Genomic DNA, 17,948 nt, shown 5'->3' on the forward strand with positions numbered 1-17,948 from the left:
GAGAAAAAGAAGGGGCTTACCCACAAGTATACTGGTCATGCACATGGCTGGTGGAATTTCTGCCACCTCTAGGCTCTGTGTTGCATTTATCAACAGCCATGTGCAAAAATAAAAAAAATGGAGCCTTCTCAATTCTCCTTCCAGCTGTGTCTTCTGTGTATAAACCTTCAAATGGAATCTTTGTGAAAGTTCCTCCCAGTACAAAGAACAGAAGAGAAGAAACAGTTGTTAGATTAACGAAGAAATAGTAGCATCAATTCCTTCTTTACTCATTTAAGCAGGTTCATTACATTTAGTGCTGAGCTTCCAAGCTTGGTTCAATCTGTCGAACTGTTAGAAACCTGTTCAGCACATCAGGACCTCATTTATGCAGGTAGGCAGGAATATATCTAGAGCATTAGTGTACTCATAAACCACAAAAAAAGTCATGTTATCGTTTGTTTATCCAAAAACAGTAGTGTTATTCTAATCATAAATTTAATCAGATTTTCAGATATGGTGAAAAGAAAGCATGCCATGTGCAACTGATAATTTATTGATACATACAGAATATTCCATGTTTATGTCTCTGAAGCAATGATAGCAATCATAAGTCTGTTTTATTGCATACCACCATGATATTTTTAATGAGTTGGCAGTTTAGAAGTATATCTATAGAGGTTAAAAAAGCTTAATCTTATTATGTGTCTACTCAGAAAAAAATCTCAATGGGTTTCATGGGTCTTATTGGAGCCTAAGACCTGCTTCTGAATAAACATGTATAGGATTTGACTGCAAAGTGTGAAGAGTATGGTTTTGATAATTTCTTATGGTTTAGCCTTATTTATCATTTTCTTAGAGCTAAATATTACTGGAGCTTTTTTTAGTGTCATACTATGACTTGCATGGGATGCGGGTGGCGCTGTGGGTTAAACTACAGAGCCTAGGACTTGCTGATCAAAAGTCAGCGGTTCGAATCCCCGCAACTGCATGAGCTCCCGTTGCTCTGTCCCTTCTCCTGCCCACCTAGCAGTTCAAAAGCACATCAAAGTGCAAGTAGATAAATAGGTACCGCTCTGGCGGGAAGGTAAACGGCATTTCCGTGCGCTGCTCTGGTTTGCCAGAAGCGGCTCAGTCATGCTGGCCACATGACCTGGAAGCTGTACGCCGGCTCCCTCGGCCAATAAAGCGAGATGAGCGCCGCAACACCAGAGTCGGTCACGACTGGACCTAATGGTCAGGGGTCCCTTTAGCTTTACCTATGACTTGCACCCAAAAGTAGGTTCACCGCAATTCTCGACTGTGGTGCAATAAGGACCGCTTACATTTGTAGGATGGTGAGTGGTGATTGTGCTCTGAGTCCGGGGCAAATTTCTAGCCCCACTTGACCATTGGGAGATGACACTCCATCCTCCTCTAGCTGGGCAGGTTGCTGGGAGGCTTGTAGTCAAATGGACCTATCACAAGCAAGCTGCATTTGAACAGACCTATCACAGGCAAGCAGGTAGTGGCAGGGCTTCATGGCAGACCTGAGGGAAGACTCCCACCCCTGGTTTTCGCTCAGGTCCAGACTGTCAGCTCAGTCAGAGCTGGATTCCCCATCCTCCTATCCTATGTTTCATATGGCCCTGCACAAAGGTGGGTGGGCAAGTTCTGTGGAAATATTTGGTCACTGTTTTGGGGCCAGGGAGGAATTTGCTGCAGACAAATCAAGCTCGTCTGGAAGGTTTTGCCTACCACATAGCAATTGTCACAACTTGTTGGCAGATGAGGCATTGCCTCCTTAGTCTAGGCTGGGTGGGGGGAATTGGGAACTTTCATGAGACAGGGGTACCCCGTTAAAGGGGTCTAGGGGGAGGTACTTCTGCCTGGAAGCCCAATCGGGGATCAGTGGGCCATGACAACCCCTAAGATGGCAATCCTGAAGGGGTCGGCCCTGTCTGGGAGAGTCTTAACCCAGGATCGACACTGCAAAACAACCAGCTGTCACGCTGGTTGATTCAGGATAAATACCCAAAGCCTACTTACGTATTTGGTAATCAAAAACGTGGTAGCCTGGCCCCCAATGTTGCTTGGTGGTTCCATGCCAGTAATAGTGCTCTTTTCCAGAATGGTCATTTTACAGTATGACAGAAACCTGCCAGTTTACCTGAGGAGGAGGAGCTCAACTGGAAACGTGGACCTACCACAATAGCCTCCAGTGGTGTTGACAGTGCCACTGGGAAAGGAAGGGGTGAGGTGGCTTCAAGGTTGCGGCTGTGTGGCTGCACTGGCAGGTCCAATCTGGTGCTCCTGCTGGTTCGCGCCCCCCCCCCCCCCCCCCAGTGAACATTCCCCCACTCCTAGTGAACATCCATAATACTGCTGCTGGGATGCTTTTGTTGTAGCTCAGCAATTCAACTGTTACTTGAGTCTGAGCATTGGCTGTATTGAAGGCATGGACCCAAGTGCTCCATCTTCTCCTGATCCCTTCCACCTCTGCCTGTGCTAATCAGGCCACAATGTGTCTGAAGTGGCAAATATGTGAGTGTTACACACCAGGATCAAATCATGGTTTGTAGCCTTGGACTGCTATCCCATATCATAGTTTTCAAGTTCAGATGTCCCCGCAAAATTATGGTTTGATTAGACCAGGAAGTAATATATGAAGCCCTGCATATGAGAGGAAGAGGGGCCACCTGAAGGGACAGCTTTTCACTCATGCACCAAATCATGATTTGAATTATTATTACGTATTCAAATGCATCTTCTGTGGTTGATTATGTAGTCTCTGCAGCTCTGTCCATTTATTAGTAGGAAATTGGGGGAAATTGTATCCATTTTTAAACCAGGGTTGGGTTGCAAGATTTAATCATAGATTAATCAGCTAAAGCTTCAAAAGATTTATCTGTGCAAGTTCATTTTAATCAGGGAGGGCAAATTTTAATTGATGGACTTCAAGTTCAGGGCATGCCTCCTCTTTGGGGCCTAGTACTCACTGATATGGCAGACCTGAGCCTGGGGTCTACCTACCTCTTAAGCCTGCTGGAAAAGGCTCACATGATGAAATCCTTGTTCATACAGAGAATTTTCTTCCACTTTCAGAATTAGCATTATCAAGCAGGCTAGGTGAATATCCCTTCTCCTGCACATGTTTAACATCTCTATCTGATTTATTTACAAGAACAAGAATGCCATAATGCGAATCCCCAGCAGAAGTGTGAAGTCGTATAAATAGGGCCCAGCTGAAAGGCACCCCCTTCATTTTGCCACCCCATTTGCAAATAGTAAAACAGAGGGGGGATGTTTCAATAGCATTTGGGGAACACGTTTTTCCACCCAAATCCCCCAAACAGTAGCTTGTGAAGAAAGGGGTTTTGTGGGGGTGGAATTCTAGCTGTCATTCTAAGCACAATTCTAGGCATATCTCTTGAATTTACCACGCCAACAAGAATTAAGCCTTAATGTTAGTTTCTTATTTTAATGCAAAATGGAAAAAAATAACTGAAGTAGTATTTTCCCTTGAGTAGCAACTATTGTTCATTCTACAGTATTTCAGACTTCCTTTGATAGCTTAAAATGCAGTTATATTTAATGTTTTGGCAATTCTTTGCAAATTTATTTAAATCTAAGCAATTAATTAATGGAATAATTGTTTCAAGTCATATAATTGCAAATAGTTGCCAGTACTCTTTTAAACTCAGAGTTGTACATTATGAGCCAATGGATGAAATAAACAAAGCATTTTAATAATAATAAAAATCAGATGAATTACCTGAACATGAGATTTTAAAATACAAATAGATTTGTTCATGAACAAAATGGTTCTTCAATTAAGAAAAAGTGTGCAAGATGAAGTCATGTATTAAAAAAAACCAATGATTGCACTTGCACTTGGGAGTTCCTGTACTGCAACAAGATATGAATATTGCAAAATAATTTGCAAGCATTAGATCAAACAAAAGCTGCAATTTAGCACCGACTGTATTCAGTACCTTTTTTATCTGCCTTCTGCAAACATTTATGAGAATGACATTCTCTTCACCAGAATGCTAATGAGAGTGGAAAGTTACAAGTAGTTGGGTACATCTATCTTACTTCCTGTGTATTTATGTTGGTTGGCGTACAAAATAGCCGTGTGTGAGTTATGACAATGAAGCAGTCAGAGAACAGAGAGTGAACAGAGAGTTCAAAATAACGTTTGGTAAGATGGCAAACAAACAATCCATAAGCAGAAGTATTCTCTCTAAAGAGTTTGCTGGGCCATTTAAAATCATGAATTAATCCCCCCCCCCAAAAAAAATAACTGATATAGGAAAATACAAAAGCAGCCATTATTAATATTATGTATTTCTAGGAATTTATACTCTGCCTCTCAATGTGTTTCCGTGGTGGATTACAACAAATAAAAAATACAGCATATGGGTGGATTTCAATAGGTATTGTTCCGCTGACAGAAAACAATGTTTTAAATTGTTTTTAATATTGTTTTTGGGTGTATTGGCTGTTAGGGGAGGGATATAAATAATAAATTATTTAATTATAGTACCTCTGGTAGGGGCACATCGTGCTTCTTCTGGGGTAGTTTATCCACCTTTGGTCCCCACCCTGCACTCAGATCTTGCTTGTGGCTCCTAGAAGCTGCCAGCATGCGACAGTGGCCAGACGCCAGGATCGGCCTCAGCCGGCCGACTAAACCAGGTGAGGGTAGTGGATGGGTCTCAAGTCCTTGGTGAGTTAGGCAGATTGAGCAGATGAGACCAATAGTGGGCCCTACCATCAATAAGGCAGTTTTTGCATGTGCAACACATCTAGGAGAAGGAAAACTCTGACCCTAAACTTCTGGAGTAAACGCTACACAAATCTGGAGTGGAGTCCCTAAGACAGTTGGATGGTGCCTTGTATGCCTACTTCTAGCAACTCCTGCAGCCAAGCTGGTGCCAAATGTCTTGCTCTGCTTTCCTTTGAACCACATCAGCAAGGCCAAGGGGGTGGGTCTTGTTGCCTGGGCAGCCCAGGACCTCCAGACACACAGCCGAGGCTTGCACCCTGGATAGGTCGCTTCGGTGCTGCTAAGACCATGGTTTGACTTCATCCCTGGAAGTGCACCCCATTGTTTCGCAAGACAGATGGATGGCAACAGTATGGTTTTTAATGTAACCCACCCTGGTACCTTAGGGTGAAGAAGAAGAAGAATAGGAAGAAGAAGTAGTGTGAAAGGAGATGGGGTTTTTTGGGAGGAGGAAGTTACAGAAGATTGCAGGTAGTGAAGAAATGGCCTAAAACTGCATCCATCCATATTCCACTTGCAGTTGACTTGCATCAACAGTGTAGCACCCACTGGATACCACTCTTTATGTACTTTCAATATTTAAAACCCAAGGGACGCAGGTGGCGCTGTGGGTTAAACCACAGAGCCTAGGACTTGCCGATCAGAAGGTCGGTGGTTTGAATCCCCGCAACGGGGTGAGCTCCCGTTGCTCAGTCCCTAATCCTGCCAACCTAGCAGTTCAAAAGCACATCGAAGTGCAAGTAGATAAATAGGTACCGCTCCGGCGGGAAGGTAAACTGCGTTTCCGTGCGCTGCTCTGGTTCGCCAGAAGCGGCTTAGTCATGCTGGCCACATGACCCGAAAGCTGTACACCGGCTCCCTTGGCCAATAAAGCGAGATGAGCGCCGCAACCCCAGAGTCGGTCACGACTGGACCTAATGGTCAGGGGTCCCTTTACCTTTATATTTAAAACTCTTCTATTCCGCCCTTTGAGATTTCTAGGGTAATAGCTAATAAAAACAAAGAAAAAAACTGTGAAAGGCAGGGATAAAAACAACAATAATAAGTAGAAAATAGATTGAAAGGGTCTTTTCCTGATCCCATTCATCCTATGCAAGTTTACATGGGTAGAAGCTCATGGGTATTATGCCCAGGTAAATTACTAAGGTGATAGCCTAGAAGACATAGGTGTGGGTGCCAGGTGAGTCCCCCTGGGAACTCACCCATTTTTTACACCCACCTCACTTCAAGTAGCAGAGGCAGCTGTGAAGGAGGGCCTTTGAAGAGTATTTCAGCATGTGGACAAGTAAAGAATTTTTTAAAAGGAATTAAAAGAAAAAAACAATAAAAGCAACACAAATCAGAAGAACAGTATAAAAGCAGTCAGCAGAGATAAAAGGTGTTTGCCTGGGGCGGAAATGATCTGAAAATGGCAAGGAGGGAACAGGTTCAGATTTATGTTTTAAAAAATCATCCCAAATAAAGTGAATATTAATTCGTTTAAGCTGTAAGGTGGGAACATGTGAGCAAGTAAAATAAACCCTTTACAGCTGCATAAAGCAGGTAGGAGCATTTGGATAGGAGAAACAGCAAGAGGAAGAGTGTATTTAGTGCTTCCCTGTCCTGTGTTTTTCTGCTGCAGTTCTGCATTTGCCAGGCTAAATGCATATCTGAACCTCTCTTTTAGGGCAAAGGAGTTTTGGGGAACAGTTGCAGAGCACTTGTTCTGCACTCTTAAGTCACCCTTCTCCCTAAACTGCTTATTCCCAAGTGATTGGCAGATGGGGTTTGTGATAAGCAGTTGTACATAATATATTGCTCTGCCCTAAGTGCATAAGAAATGCTCTTTTTATCCTCAGGGCATCCCAGTATGTCCTAGTCGCACTAGTGGCATAGCCAGTGGTGGAGCTTCATGCTCTGGCACCGGAGGGCGGAGAGCAGGCGGGGCTGGCACGCGTCCCAGGGGTGAGACACTCCGCCTGCAGGGGTGTGGCACCCATTGCGGGGGGGGGGGGGGGCAGCCGCAATGGCACCCCACAGGGATTGCATTGCTAGAGGTGGTGCGCTCTGTCAGGAGCTCAGCCTTCACTTGAGTAGGACCCTGGCAGAGACACATGCCCGACTGGCATGTTCCCTCCCTCCTGGTTGATCATTCGGGAGCTTCAAAAGCTTTCTTCTGCCCAAACATCACAGCGACCGATGCCAACAGACATTGGCACACTTAGGGATTCTCAGAGTCTTCGCAGTTGCGTAACAGACCTCAGCAATTCAGCATTTTGGCTAATCTACTTTATTTATATATAAACACACACGGAGCACTGCAACATGGCTCCCTCTCTCTCTAGCATCAGACAGCAAAGAGAAAAAACAAAGGACAATAGTCCCACTTCACGGAACACAGTAACACAAACATCCTGTCTCTATCACTTCCCACTTTTTGGAGTCAAAACACATGTGATAGACAACAATCCCATGACTGCAATCATGGAATAGGAATTCTAACACTCCTCTTCCTCCACCAGTGGGCACCGCACAGCAATTCACATTGAGGCCATATTTGGACTCAAGTGCCGGATTGTACCTATTATTCTGAAAGTGTACCCAATTAAGTAGTTGCTTTGAAGGATGAATGAAAGCTATAAACATGAGTCAGAAAGTCAAGAAAGAACGGCATTAGACTCTCTTTTTTAAAAAACAAAAAAACTTAAAACCTTTTGATCGGCAAGCCCAAGAGGCTCAGCGGTTTAGACACATACTACCCTGTAAACTGTTTCTACTGGGCATACTACTATCTTTCCCCATATGACAAAAGTGCATATAACTATGACAATTGCTCTTTCCAGCCTGGGGCAGCTTGCATTCAAATGCTCTACCCACTGAGCTATCTGGTTGCAGCTTGGACTCACACAGACAACTTCTGCAACTCTTGTAAAACTAGTGGTATATGGTTATTGTAAACCACAATACTTAGTAACACCATTCTGCACTACTTGTAGGTTCTGGATCTTCTTCCATTTAGATTATTTTAGCTGTAAATATGGCTAAACAGCATGAGTTACTGGTCTATCTCAGTCAGGAATGGCCATAGAAGGCAAACCAGCTGTAAGTGGAAGATTGGCACTACATGCCTCTGATGCCCCCTGGCCATCTAGTTACAATGCTGGATGCAGACTATGAACCTGGTGCTTCAAGGGGTGTGCCACCCCTTCTTGAACCAATTGTTGATCGACTTCACAGACATGTAAATTGCCTATCCAGATTACCTCCGTTTTAACAGAAATCGGTCTCAGTTTATTGGCTGTCCTCCAGCCCATTACTGCCCCCAAGCTCCAATTCAGTACCTGCATAGCCTCACCTTATTTAAATGACAAGGGGAAACAAAGCTGGGTCTCATGCACATATTGGTGGCACCGGACTCCAGATCCAGAGATGACTTTTGCCAGCTGCTTCATGTAGATATTAAAGAACATGGGGGACAAAATGGAACCTTTTGGCATCTAATGGTACTAGTCAAGCATAAGTCCCCCAGTGCTACTCTCTGAAACGAGCCCTGCAGGTAGCAGTGAAGCTTCTATATCTCCAACTTCTCAGCCCAGAGAACAACTCTTAATACAATACCATGGTTAATGATATTGAAATCTGTTTGGGGTCATATGCCTTCTGCCTCTCTCCTGCTAAAGGTCATCAGTCAGGACAACCAAGACTTTCAGTGCTATAAACCAGATGAAGCCGGATTAGCTGCTGGTAATGTCTCCCCAGTTATTTTGATAGGGTTTCTCTGCATAATCTCTTTCCAGTTTGGGATTAGAGAGTTTTGTACAAATGGTTTAAAAGTAATGGCCTGTTATGATACAGCCTTATTACCTTAAAAGAAACCTGACTTTCTTGGTTTTACTACCATTGGTCAACTTCACTGTAAGTCTGTGTCTCCATAAAAGAATATATTTCCCTGTGTTGCTGTCCTGGGCAGTAATCCTACAACCATTAGGCATTTAAAATGCTCTTGACGTCAGTGAGAGTCAAGTAAGCTACCTGTGCACAATTGTAGTCCTAGTTTGCACTGCATTTTCAGTGGTTTGGCAGCACATTGATTTAATATCACGGAAGAGGATTAGCCAAAGTGTCTTGTAAAATCTTTTTTCAATGGGTCTATAGAGAATTCACACAAATCCAAACAGCCCAGAAATTACTACTATTGTTGATGGCTCAAAGGCATCTGAGGGTCCTGGGGGCTACGTTATTTGCCCCTTCTCTCACGCTGCTACATTGACTATGAGTTAATACCTATTATTTCAGAGTGCATCACATTAGGATTGCCATTGGCAGCAGTAACATTTTTGCATACGCATCAATTTGGCTCCAAGTGTAATATTTTGGCTGCCCTGCTGATGTGCTGGATATAACTTCTAAAAACGAAAGTTCATTTTCCATAGGTTGTAAGTTGTCCCTAGTGGGTTTCAGAGCCAAAAATGCTAATATTTTCCCAGACATAATGAGCAGCAGTAGACAGTGCATTACCATTAGGAGCATTAGAAGAAAGTGTTTCAAAAATATGTTAGGGGAATAGGGTGGATGAGAAGATATGGTGCTGAGGCCCAATGAAAATGTAACATGCTCTTAGCAGCTTCACACTTTGCAAAGGTGCTTAACATAAAATTACACCCATCAGTGTTGCAGTTTAGCATTATTCTCCATGTTTATCCATGATTGTTTCATATTTAAAGAACAGCAAAATATTGTGTTTTGTCAGCCAAGGACAATAATAGTTTAATAGTAATTTATTTTCCATTGCTACTGATAATACAACCAATCAACACGTTAAGTGGTGCCAACATTGGCATCTTGCTAAATAAATCTCTAGGCTTTGCGCTGCGAGTACATCTTTCAAAGATAAGTCAACAAGAGCAATCAGAGCAGAAAATTAGAATTTGGTATGTTAGAATTAAAATACAGCTAAACTAAAGTTTTAATTGGGGTGATCTAAAAGGGCACTTGATGTAATGATCTCTTTCATTTGTTACTAATTGTTTGTTCCTGATGAAGAAGAAACATGTACATGAATGTTGCTGATTGAGTAAAGATGGCAGTTGCCATAGCAGCTAGGTTTTATTGTTCAACAAGAAGGGATCGTCAAAATGTAAAGGAGGTCTGCTTGTGAGCTTTTGCATTTACTGACACTTTTGCCACTTTTTTTTTGTTATAATACCACATTGTTTGAAACTATGATCTCAAAAGAGGTCGCTTAAAGAACTAACTGTGTACAGTGCGGCATTTAACCCGGAATGATTTCTGTGTCTTTGTTATTCTGGAAGTAGAATCTCATTTACCTGCGGAGTGCTGAAGGGAGGCTCTCTGGCGTTTCTGAGACAATTCTCTCCCCATCCTACTTGGGAGATGCCAGGGACTGAACCTGAGATCTTTTGCATGCAAGCTATGTCCTTTTCCATTGAGCAATAGCTCCTTCCCATAAAAGCTTGTGGCATGTTTCTATAAGTTGTGTGTTTCTATTGATTATATGAATAAAAGTGTCAAGAGGTTTTGTACTATTTCTGTTGTTTCCCTCTCCACAATGCTGCAACTGTGCTATGATTTGATAACATGTTATAATGTACCGGCAGGTTACTATTGGGATTTTACATAGCTAACAGACATTGATGGGGTAGCTTAATATTTCAGAAGATTACTCCATTGAACTTTGTCTCCCAACAGGGCCTGTTGAAGGTTGCCATAGACAATGCTCGGGCTCAGGAGAAGCAAGTCCAGCTGGAAAAGACAGAGCTGAAAATGGAACTTTTCAGGGAACGAGAACTGAGGGAAACACTTGAAAAACAGTTGGCAGTGGAACAGAAGAACAGAGGTAACGATAATAGAAACATAATCATTTATAGGGTTCATGCCTTATCTCAGTTTTCCAAAGATTTTGTTGTTGTTGTTTAGTCGTTTAGTCGTGTCCGACTCTTCGTGACCCCATGGACCAGAGCACGCCAGGCACTCCTGTCTTCCACTGCCTCCCGCAGTTTGGTCAAACTCATGCTGGTAACCTCAAAAACGCTATCCAACCATCTCGTCCTCTGTCGCCCCCTTCTCCTTGTGCCCTCCATCTTTCCCAGCATCAGTGTCTTCTCCAGGGAGTCTTCTCTTCTCATGAGGTGGCCAAAGTACTGGAGCCTCAGCTTCACGATCTGTCCTTCCAGTGAGCACTCAGGTCTGATTTCCTTAAGAATGGATGCATTTGATCTTCTTGCCGTCCATGGGACTCTCAAGAGTCTTCTCCAGCACCATAATTCAAAAGCATCAATTCTTCAGCGATCAGCCTTCTTTATGGTCCAGCTCTCACTTCCATACATCACTACTGGGAAGACCATGGCTTTAACTATACGGACCTTTGTTGGCAAGGTGACATTTCCAAAGATACCATGCCACTATTCACATATGACTTGCCTTAGTTCCCTTGCACAAGAGTAACTGCCAATGATACAACATGTGGTTTCGTATAAAGACCCTTTTTATCTTTAAAAGGTTCCACACAGAAAATTACATCGCTTCAATGCTCAGTGCAAAAATTTCACTGTAGGTTTTGAGTGTAGAAAATTTTCTTGTCTTCACCACAGTCTTGACAGCAGCAAGGTCAAAAGGAATTCACAATGTTTCAGACAGCATGTCGTGAAAATGGATATTTATATTATTTGATGTAGGTCAATTTTAATTCATTGGCTATTTCCAAAACACATTTCTAAAACGGGATATTCAAATGATTCTTACTTAAATGTTATTATTCTACTTTAGGACCTGACATTTGGTAGTTGTACCTCATAGGTAAAGGGATAAAGTTAGTTTGGAATCATGACACCACAACTGGGGCTAGGTAATCTACATAAAGTTAATGACCAGCAGATTGACATCCCTGGGAAGATTTGTAATGAATCCAGGAGAACTGGATTAATTGCCCAGATGTTCACTGGACAACTGAAAATTAATCATTTCCCCTGGATTAATTATGAATCGGCCAGGCCCCTTTTGTGTCTGATGATATCATCAGGCACTCAAAAGGAACTTGGAGGCTTTCATGGACTCTTGCTGACCAAATCAGGCCCCTCTTCCTTCTCCCCATTCATGTGTTCTCACGGGTGTTGTGCGCTTAGAAAGGAAAAGCACTGCTAGGGATGGTAGAGATTGTCAGGAGGCACTAAGAGTTCCTGCACATAGCTGTAGATTCTGGAGCAAAACCCAAAGAAGAACTATTACACCACTTCTGAAAAAAACGAGACTCTATAGGAAGGAAGTATTGCAGTTTGGAGAAGGCCTTACTACGTCCCCTTGCTGTTCAAATTGGGTTGTTTGCTAGCATGGTCAAGAGAATACTGTTAGGTAATCTTAAAAGCAAATCGAGGTTGCAGAGCAGAAACCCTGGGTGGATGACCAAAACTCTTTGTTAAACCTCATTCACCATTTTTTTAATAGCACCAATCTGCTGCTGGCATTTAGTAGACCCCTTTTAAAGATCACGATAAATTTCAAAACGATTCTAGTTTAAAAGGGGAAATAGGTTTTAGTAGTATCACATTCCAAAAACATAGTTTAACACACACACACACACACACAAAAAAAACACTATTGGGATGCATTGGTCCTCACAATGTTAACGAAGGGGAAAGCAAAAGAGAAATAACGACAAAATGCCTAGGTGAAATACTGGGCTCACAGCAAATAATGGAAGGGGTCCAATGTACCCCAATACCTTAAAAGGATTCTCTCCCCCACCCCCAATAACATTAGAAATAATCAGTGCACTTGGAAGGCAGCTCAGAACGTCTAAGAAAACCCTGGGGCTTCTCAGTTTGTCACCTGTTCAACTTGTATGGTAGGGCACACTTGCAATCTAGTCTTGGGCTGAGGGTGGTCTGTAGGTTAGGGGATTGAAATTACGCTGTTATCCACTGTAATAATAATAATAATAATAAATTTTATTTATATCCCGCCCTCCCCAGCCGAAGCCGGGCTCAGGGCGGCTAACAACAATCAAATAATCAAACAGTCAAATAATCACACATTCTAAAAATATTTCATTATGAAATTCATCTATTTGCCCTAGCATATCCTCCAATCCAAAATTCTTTTTGTATTTGAAAAAGGGGGGGTAGGCTTATTCTGCCGCAAAAACAAGGGGGAGGAAAAATAAAGGGGAACCCTTAAAAAAAAATAAAACACTGAGCAGAGAGAGAAATAAATGCTACCTTAAACGTTTACTTTAAAAAGAGGTTTGTATCCACCTAAGTGGAACCTATCTGAAATTGAAGGGCCCCGAGTTACTTACCTATCAATGAGCCTACTCTCGAGTAGGACCAACATGGGAAAGCAACGCGGTTTTTTGGGGGGGGAGCCTTCTCCCACCCACATTATTAAGGACCAGCTCAAAGGTCAGGAGCCCCATATTTTTAATTTTAATTATTTTCTTATTAATTCCCTGACCACAACATTAGCAACCCCCTGGAAGCAAATTTTAAAGAGCTGCTTTAGTTTGCCCTTTTAGCTTATATACTTCCTTTCTAGGCCTCTCCTAGGCCTGGGCCTCTCCTCGCTACCGGCCCCCCTCCCTCTCCGTAGGCCTCCAACCCCACAGCAGGCCCGGCGGCCTCCCCGGGGCCTAAGCCGCGCTTCCCCCGCGGCCTTACCCGGCCCCGCATTTCGCCCCAGGCCCCCCGCTTCCCCTCAGCCCAACCCCAGCCTCCGATGCCTCACTGCCTCTTGAAGTTTGGTCTGACGGAATCAATCCCTCACTGCAGTGATGGGGCTCCTATTAAAATTTTCTGCCCTTGGAGACGGATTCCAAAATGTTCCTGAATGCTTTGGGGGGCGGCGAGGGGGTCCTGCAGCCAGTGCTGGGAGTTCTACCGAGGGCCTAATTATGCTATGGAATGGCAAAGCATGGTAGGGCATAGACCCAATTGCACATTCTCTGAAATTGCAGAGCCCCAACAGTCCCTAGATTGACCAGAGAGCTACAGGCAATGAAACAGGTGCAGAGATAGCTGGCGCACAAGAGGTACAAGTCTTGTTGCGATAGTGACTGAACATGCATAAGAGCACATAATCCTGCCTACTGCATGGTGGGAAAGCTGGCAGAGAAGGCCTACTTTGCCACCTCCATTGCGTCCTCAGGTAGCCATTTAGTGGAGGTTTTCCGGGGGATAAGAGTCTTGAAGCCCTCAGGGGCCCACTGGATTGTTATGCAAGGCACTTTGAGAACAAAAACACCCATTTCCAGGTAGACTTGAGTGCCACCATTGATCCAATGTCTATCACCATATCCAGTGCACCATCATGTCTGATACTGTGGGATCAGTTTCAGTTACTGATCTCCACCCCCATCGTTCTACCCGGACACTGAGGTCCAGCACCGAGGGCCTTCTGGCGGTTCCCTCACTGCGAGAAGCCAAGTTACAGGGAACCAGGCAGAGGGCCTTCTTGGTAGTGGCGCCCTCCCTGTGGAACGCCCTCCCACCAGATGTCAAAGAGAACAACAACAACCAGACTTTTAGAAGACATCTGAAGGCAGCCCTCTTTAGGGAAGCTTTTAATTTTTGATGTATCACAGTATTTTAATGTTCTTTTGGAAGCCGCCCAGAGTGGCTGGGGATAATAAATTATTATTATTATTATTATTATTATTATTATTATTATTATTATTATTACTAATGCCTGAGGGTGTGGACATGGCTCTTGCCGCTGTGCAGCCTACTCCACACTCTCTCAACCAATGTCCATCACAGCTGGCTTGTGTCAGCTGTGGAGGGATTACTGGCTAGATCCAGAGTGTAGTGAATGCTTTGCTTTGCGATGGGGTGGTCCCTAAGTCCCTTGAAGGAGATGGTGGTTTTTGCCAGAGATTTTTGCCAACTACCACTCAAGTCAGCAATATACTTTTTGGGGGGGCAAGGTGGTCATTTCACCTGCAGTTAGTGTTGAATCATTCTAGGTTGGCTTCAGGACCAATTTTAGAACAGAATGAGGCCACTCCTGCTTGTGGGGTTAGTTTCAGGCACTAGCACTGGGTGGCCGTGCCTCTACCGGCTGGCACAGGGAGGTGCCACAAGGCACAGTTTTCTCCCCTGTGCTATTTTATGTCCAGATAAAGTTGCATGGAGAAGTCATCAGGAAATTTGGGATTCACCAGTATGCTGATCATGCCCAACTATTTCTCTGCAATATCTGATTCAGGAAAGGCACTGCATATCCTAAGCCAGTGCTTGGATACACTCATAGGCAGGCTGAAGTTACAAAATCCTGACGGGATGGAATTGTGTGCAGCTCTGCCTGGGGTTGCACGTTTTCTGAAGGAGCAGGTGCATAGTTTAGGCACTGCTCATAGGTCCATCACCGTCAGTAGAGGCCCAGGTGAACACAGTAGCTAAGAATGCTCATTACCAGATTCAGCTGGTGTGGCATTCACAACTGTTGCTGGACAGGGATGCCCTGGCCAAGTTGCCATAGAGTAAAAACTTCCCAATTAGACTACCGTAATGTGCTATATAGGGACGTGGGTGGTGCTGTGGGTTAAACCACAGAGCCTAGGACGTGCCGATCAGAAGGTTGGCGGGTTGAATCGCCGTGACGGGGTGAGCTCCCGTTGCTCGGTCCCTGCTCCTGCCAACCTAGCAGTTCAAAAGCACATCAAAGTGCAAATAGATAAATAGGCACTGCTCCGGCGGAAAGGTAAACGGCGTTTCCGTGCGCTGCTCTGGTTCGCCAGAAGCGGCTTAGTCATGCTGGCCGCATGACCCGGAAGCTGTACGCCGGCTCCTTTGGCCAGTATAGCGAGATGAGCACCACAACCCCAGAGTCGGCCACGACTGGACCTAATGGTCGGGGGTCCCTTTACCTTTATCTTTAATGTGCTGTTAGGCTGCCCTTGTGTCTGGTTTAGATGCTGCAGCTAGTGTGAAATGCAGCTATTAGGGTGCTTAGGACTCAGCTAAACAACTGCAAATAAAGCCTTTTAAGTGTGTTGTAATGTGCAAATATACAAATGTGACACTAGAGGACAACAGTGAGCTATGTCAAATTCAATGTATTTTTCAAAAATACCTATTTTTTTAAAGCATTTTCACAGCGTTTTTTGTATGTGTGTAGATTCTACCTCTCTGTGCTGAAAGAACTGCACTGGCTCCCTGTGAGCTAATGAGCCAGGTTTAAAGTTTTGCTGACATCTAAATCCTAACCAACCTGGGACCAGGATATTTGGTGGACTGTTACAGACCAAGCTGATCTTCCATTGAGAACCTGCTGGTTGTTCCATGACCACAGGATTCTCACATGGTGGCAGCACAGAAGCAGGTCTTGAAGATGTAGAGACACCTCTACTTCTATGTTTACCAAAGAGAAGGGGGGAAATCTACTCCAGTGCTCTTAAAGTGTTATAACCAGATTTATTTTTTTTAAATGGAATTTATGATGCTAAAGTTTTCCCTCTTCTATTTTTAGAAATTGCTGGGGACCCCAGTTACCTTAGGCATATGGTAGTTCCACTTACTGATTCATATCAATAGGGTTTACCTGCCCACCAATATTTCAAATAGCTACTAGGGTCCACCCAATTACCACTGAAAGGCTAAATAAGAGCTTTTCTCTTTAAATCGGTTTTGATGCTACTGTCCAAAGCATTATGAATATTTTGATGATGCATGACCAAAGTAAGCAAACAAAGCACCCCAAAGTCTTTTGGCACCCTAACAGATCAGATCAATGAAGCCGCCTTCCAGGTAAATCTGTTAAAGATTGATATGTTGGGCTTATAAGCAAACAGCTGAGCTAATGAACTAGTAGTAAAACTTCATGTGCTTTGAACAGCACAGGAACCTTATATAGGGGCATATATACCCTAAGCTGCTTACGAGTTATGCTTCATGACATGTTTACTTGTCTCATTTCCTTTGATTTCCATTCCTATCCTCTAATTAGTGACTGTTTTGACTGTAGAGTCTGCTACGATTGTAGTAAAACTAGCATCGTATTTCTGAAGTGGTTAGGTGCACAGCAAAACATTACTTTCTGCGGCTGTGGAATCCACAGCCCTAGCTACAAAGGATAAGCTACAACAAACACATAATTCAGAAAGCAACCTGCGCTTTCTATGTATTCATTTAGGTTGTTAACAGTGTGGTTATAATAAAACATTAAACCACAGAGCTGCTCAAGGTGCTTCGACCTCACATTTGAAATATAATAAGAACTTTCTTTGTTTGCCGTATGAATGCTGTTTCTGGCATGGTAGGAATTGCATTCTGGCTTCACACACGTTCTTAAAATGGTTTTGCACCACAAGGACCTCCAAATTCGGTGCATCTTTAAAAGAGCCCTTGTTTTATAAATTCCATCTTCATTGCTGCACAACCATGCATCTGCCTGATGTTTGACTTGACAATGAGCACTGTCCTGCTGCAGATGTCAGCATGATGTACACTCTCCTCCTGCCTGCTAGAGGGAGGGCGGCAGAGGGCAAGGAAGGCAGCTAATGACACTTGCCCAAAGAGGAGGAGGATGAAGGTTGAAAGTGGAAAGTTAATAGGCTTGGGTACCTTGGAAGGAATTCAAACATGTCACAGCTGAAGAGGAATCTCTGAAAGATTACATGGGCTTGCTTATCCCAGTAGTTTATGCAGATCCAGGACAGAAAATCATCGTGAACTGGAATGCTTCCAGGAGTGAAGCAGTCTGTCACCTGAGCTCAAACTCCATTGCAAACTCCACCTTGTGGAAGAGAAAAGAACAAGCAGCTATGAGCACGAAAGGAAATATTATTAACCCGCGAGGAGCTTGCATAATTGAGAAACAAAAATGGCAAGCGTGTGAAAGTGTTTGGAAAGGCAGGTTCCAGATGAGATGTTCACATCAGGTGACGTTATGCAGTGTTTTGAAATTCATACACTGGTGTGCGTAACACATTTGGCTTTTTAAACAAATCCTTTCTTTCCTGCTCATTAAAACTGATTTAAGCCACGAACACCAACCCTAAAGAGCTGGATTGGTGTTTCTGCTTGCATAGATTACAACTTTAGCAGAATGCCATGTAATAATATAATGTCAATCCAGGGAAGATACGGCTCATTATAACTCCCCCCCCCCCCCCGGTGTATAAAACTGGACCATGGAAATTGATCTAAGTGAACTATTAATAAATGATGAGTACATATATGTAATATTTTATATTTAGTATTGTCAT

General features: G+C 43.5%; 1 protein-coding gene across 7 annotated transcripts in view; it reads left to right on the forward strand.

Moving 5' to 3' along the window:
* Positions 1 to 17,948, forward strand: part of DACH1 (dachshund family transcription factor 1) — a 344,361-nt gene that overhangs the window by 298,334 nt on the left and 28,079 nt on the right. For all 7 annotated transcript variants that reach the window (XM_028728383.2, XM_077927779.1, XM_077927781.1 and 4 more), the window contains one exon: positions 10,439 to 10,586. In XM_028728383.2, coding sequence (XP_028584216.2) covers positions 10,439 to 10,586 — 148 coding nt within the window. The remainder of the gene's footprint in view (positions 1 to 10,438; positions 10,587 to 17,948) is intronic.

This window comes from Podarcis muralis, chromosome 4 (genome assembly GCF_964188315.1).
Source record: "Podarcis muralis chromosome 4, rPodMur119.hap1.1, whole genome shotgun sequence".
Lineage (NCBI taxonomy): Eukaryota > Metazoa > Chordata > Lepidosauria > Squamata > Lacertidae > Podarcis > Podarcis muralis.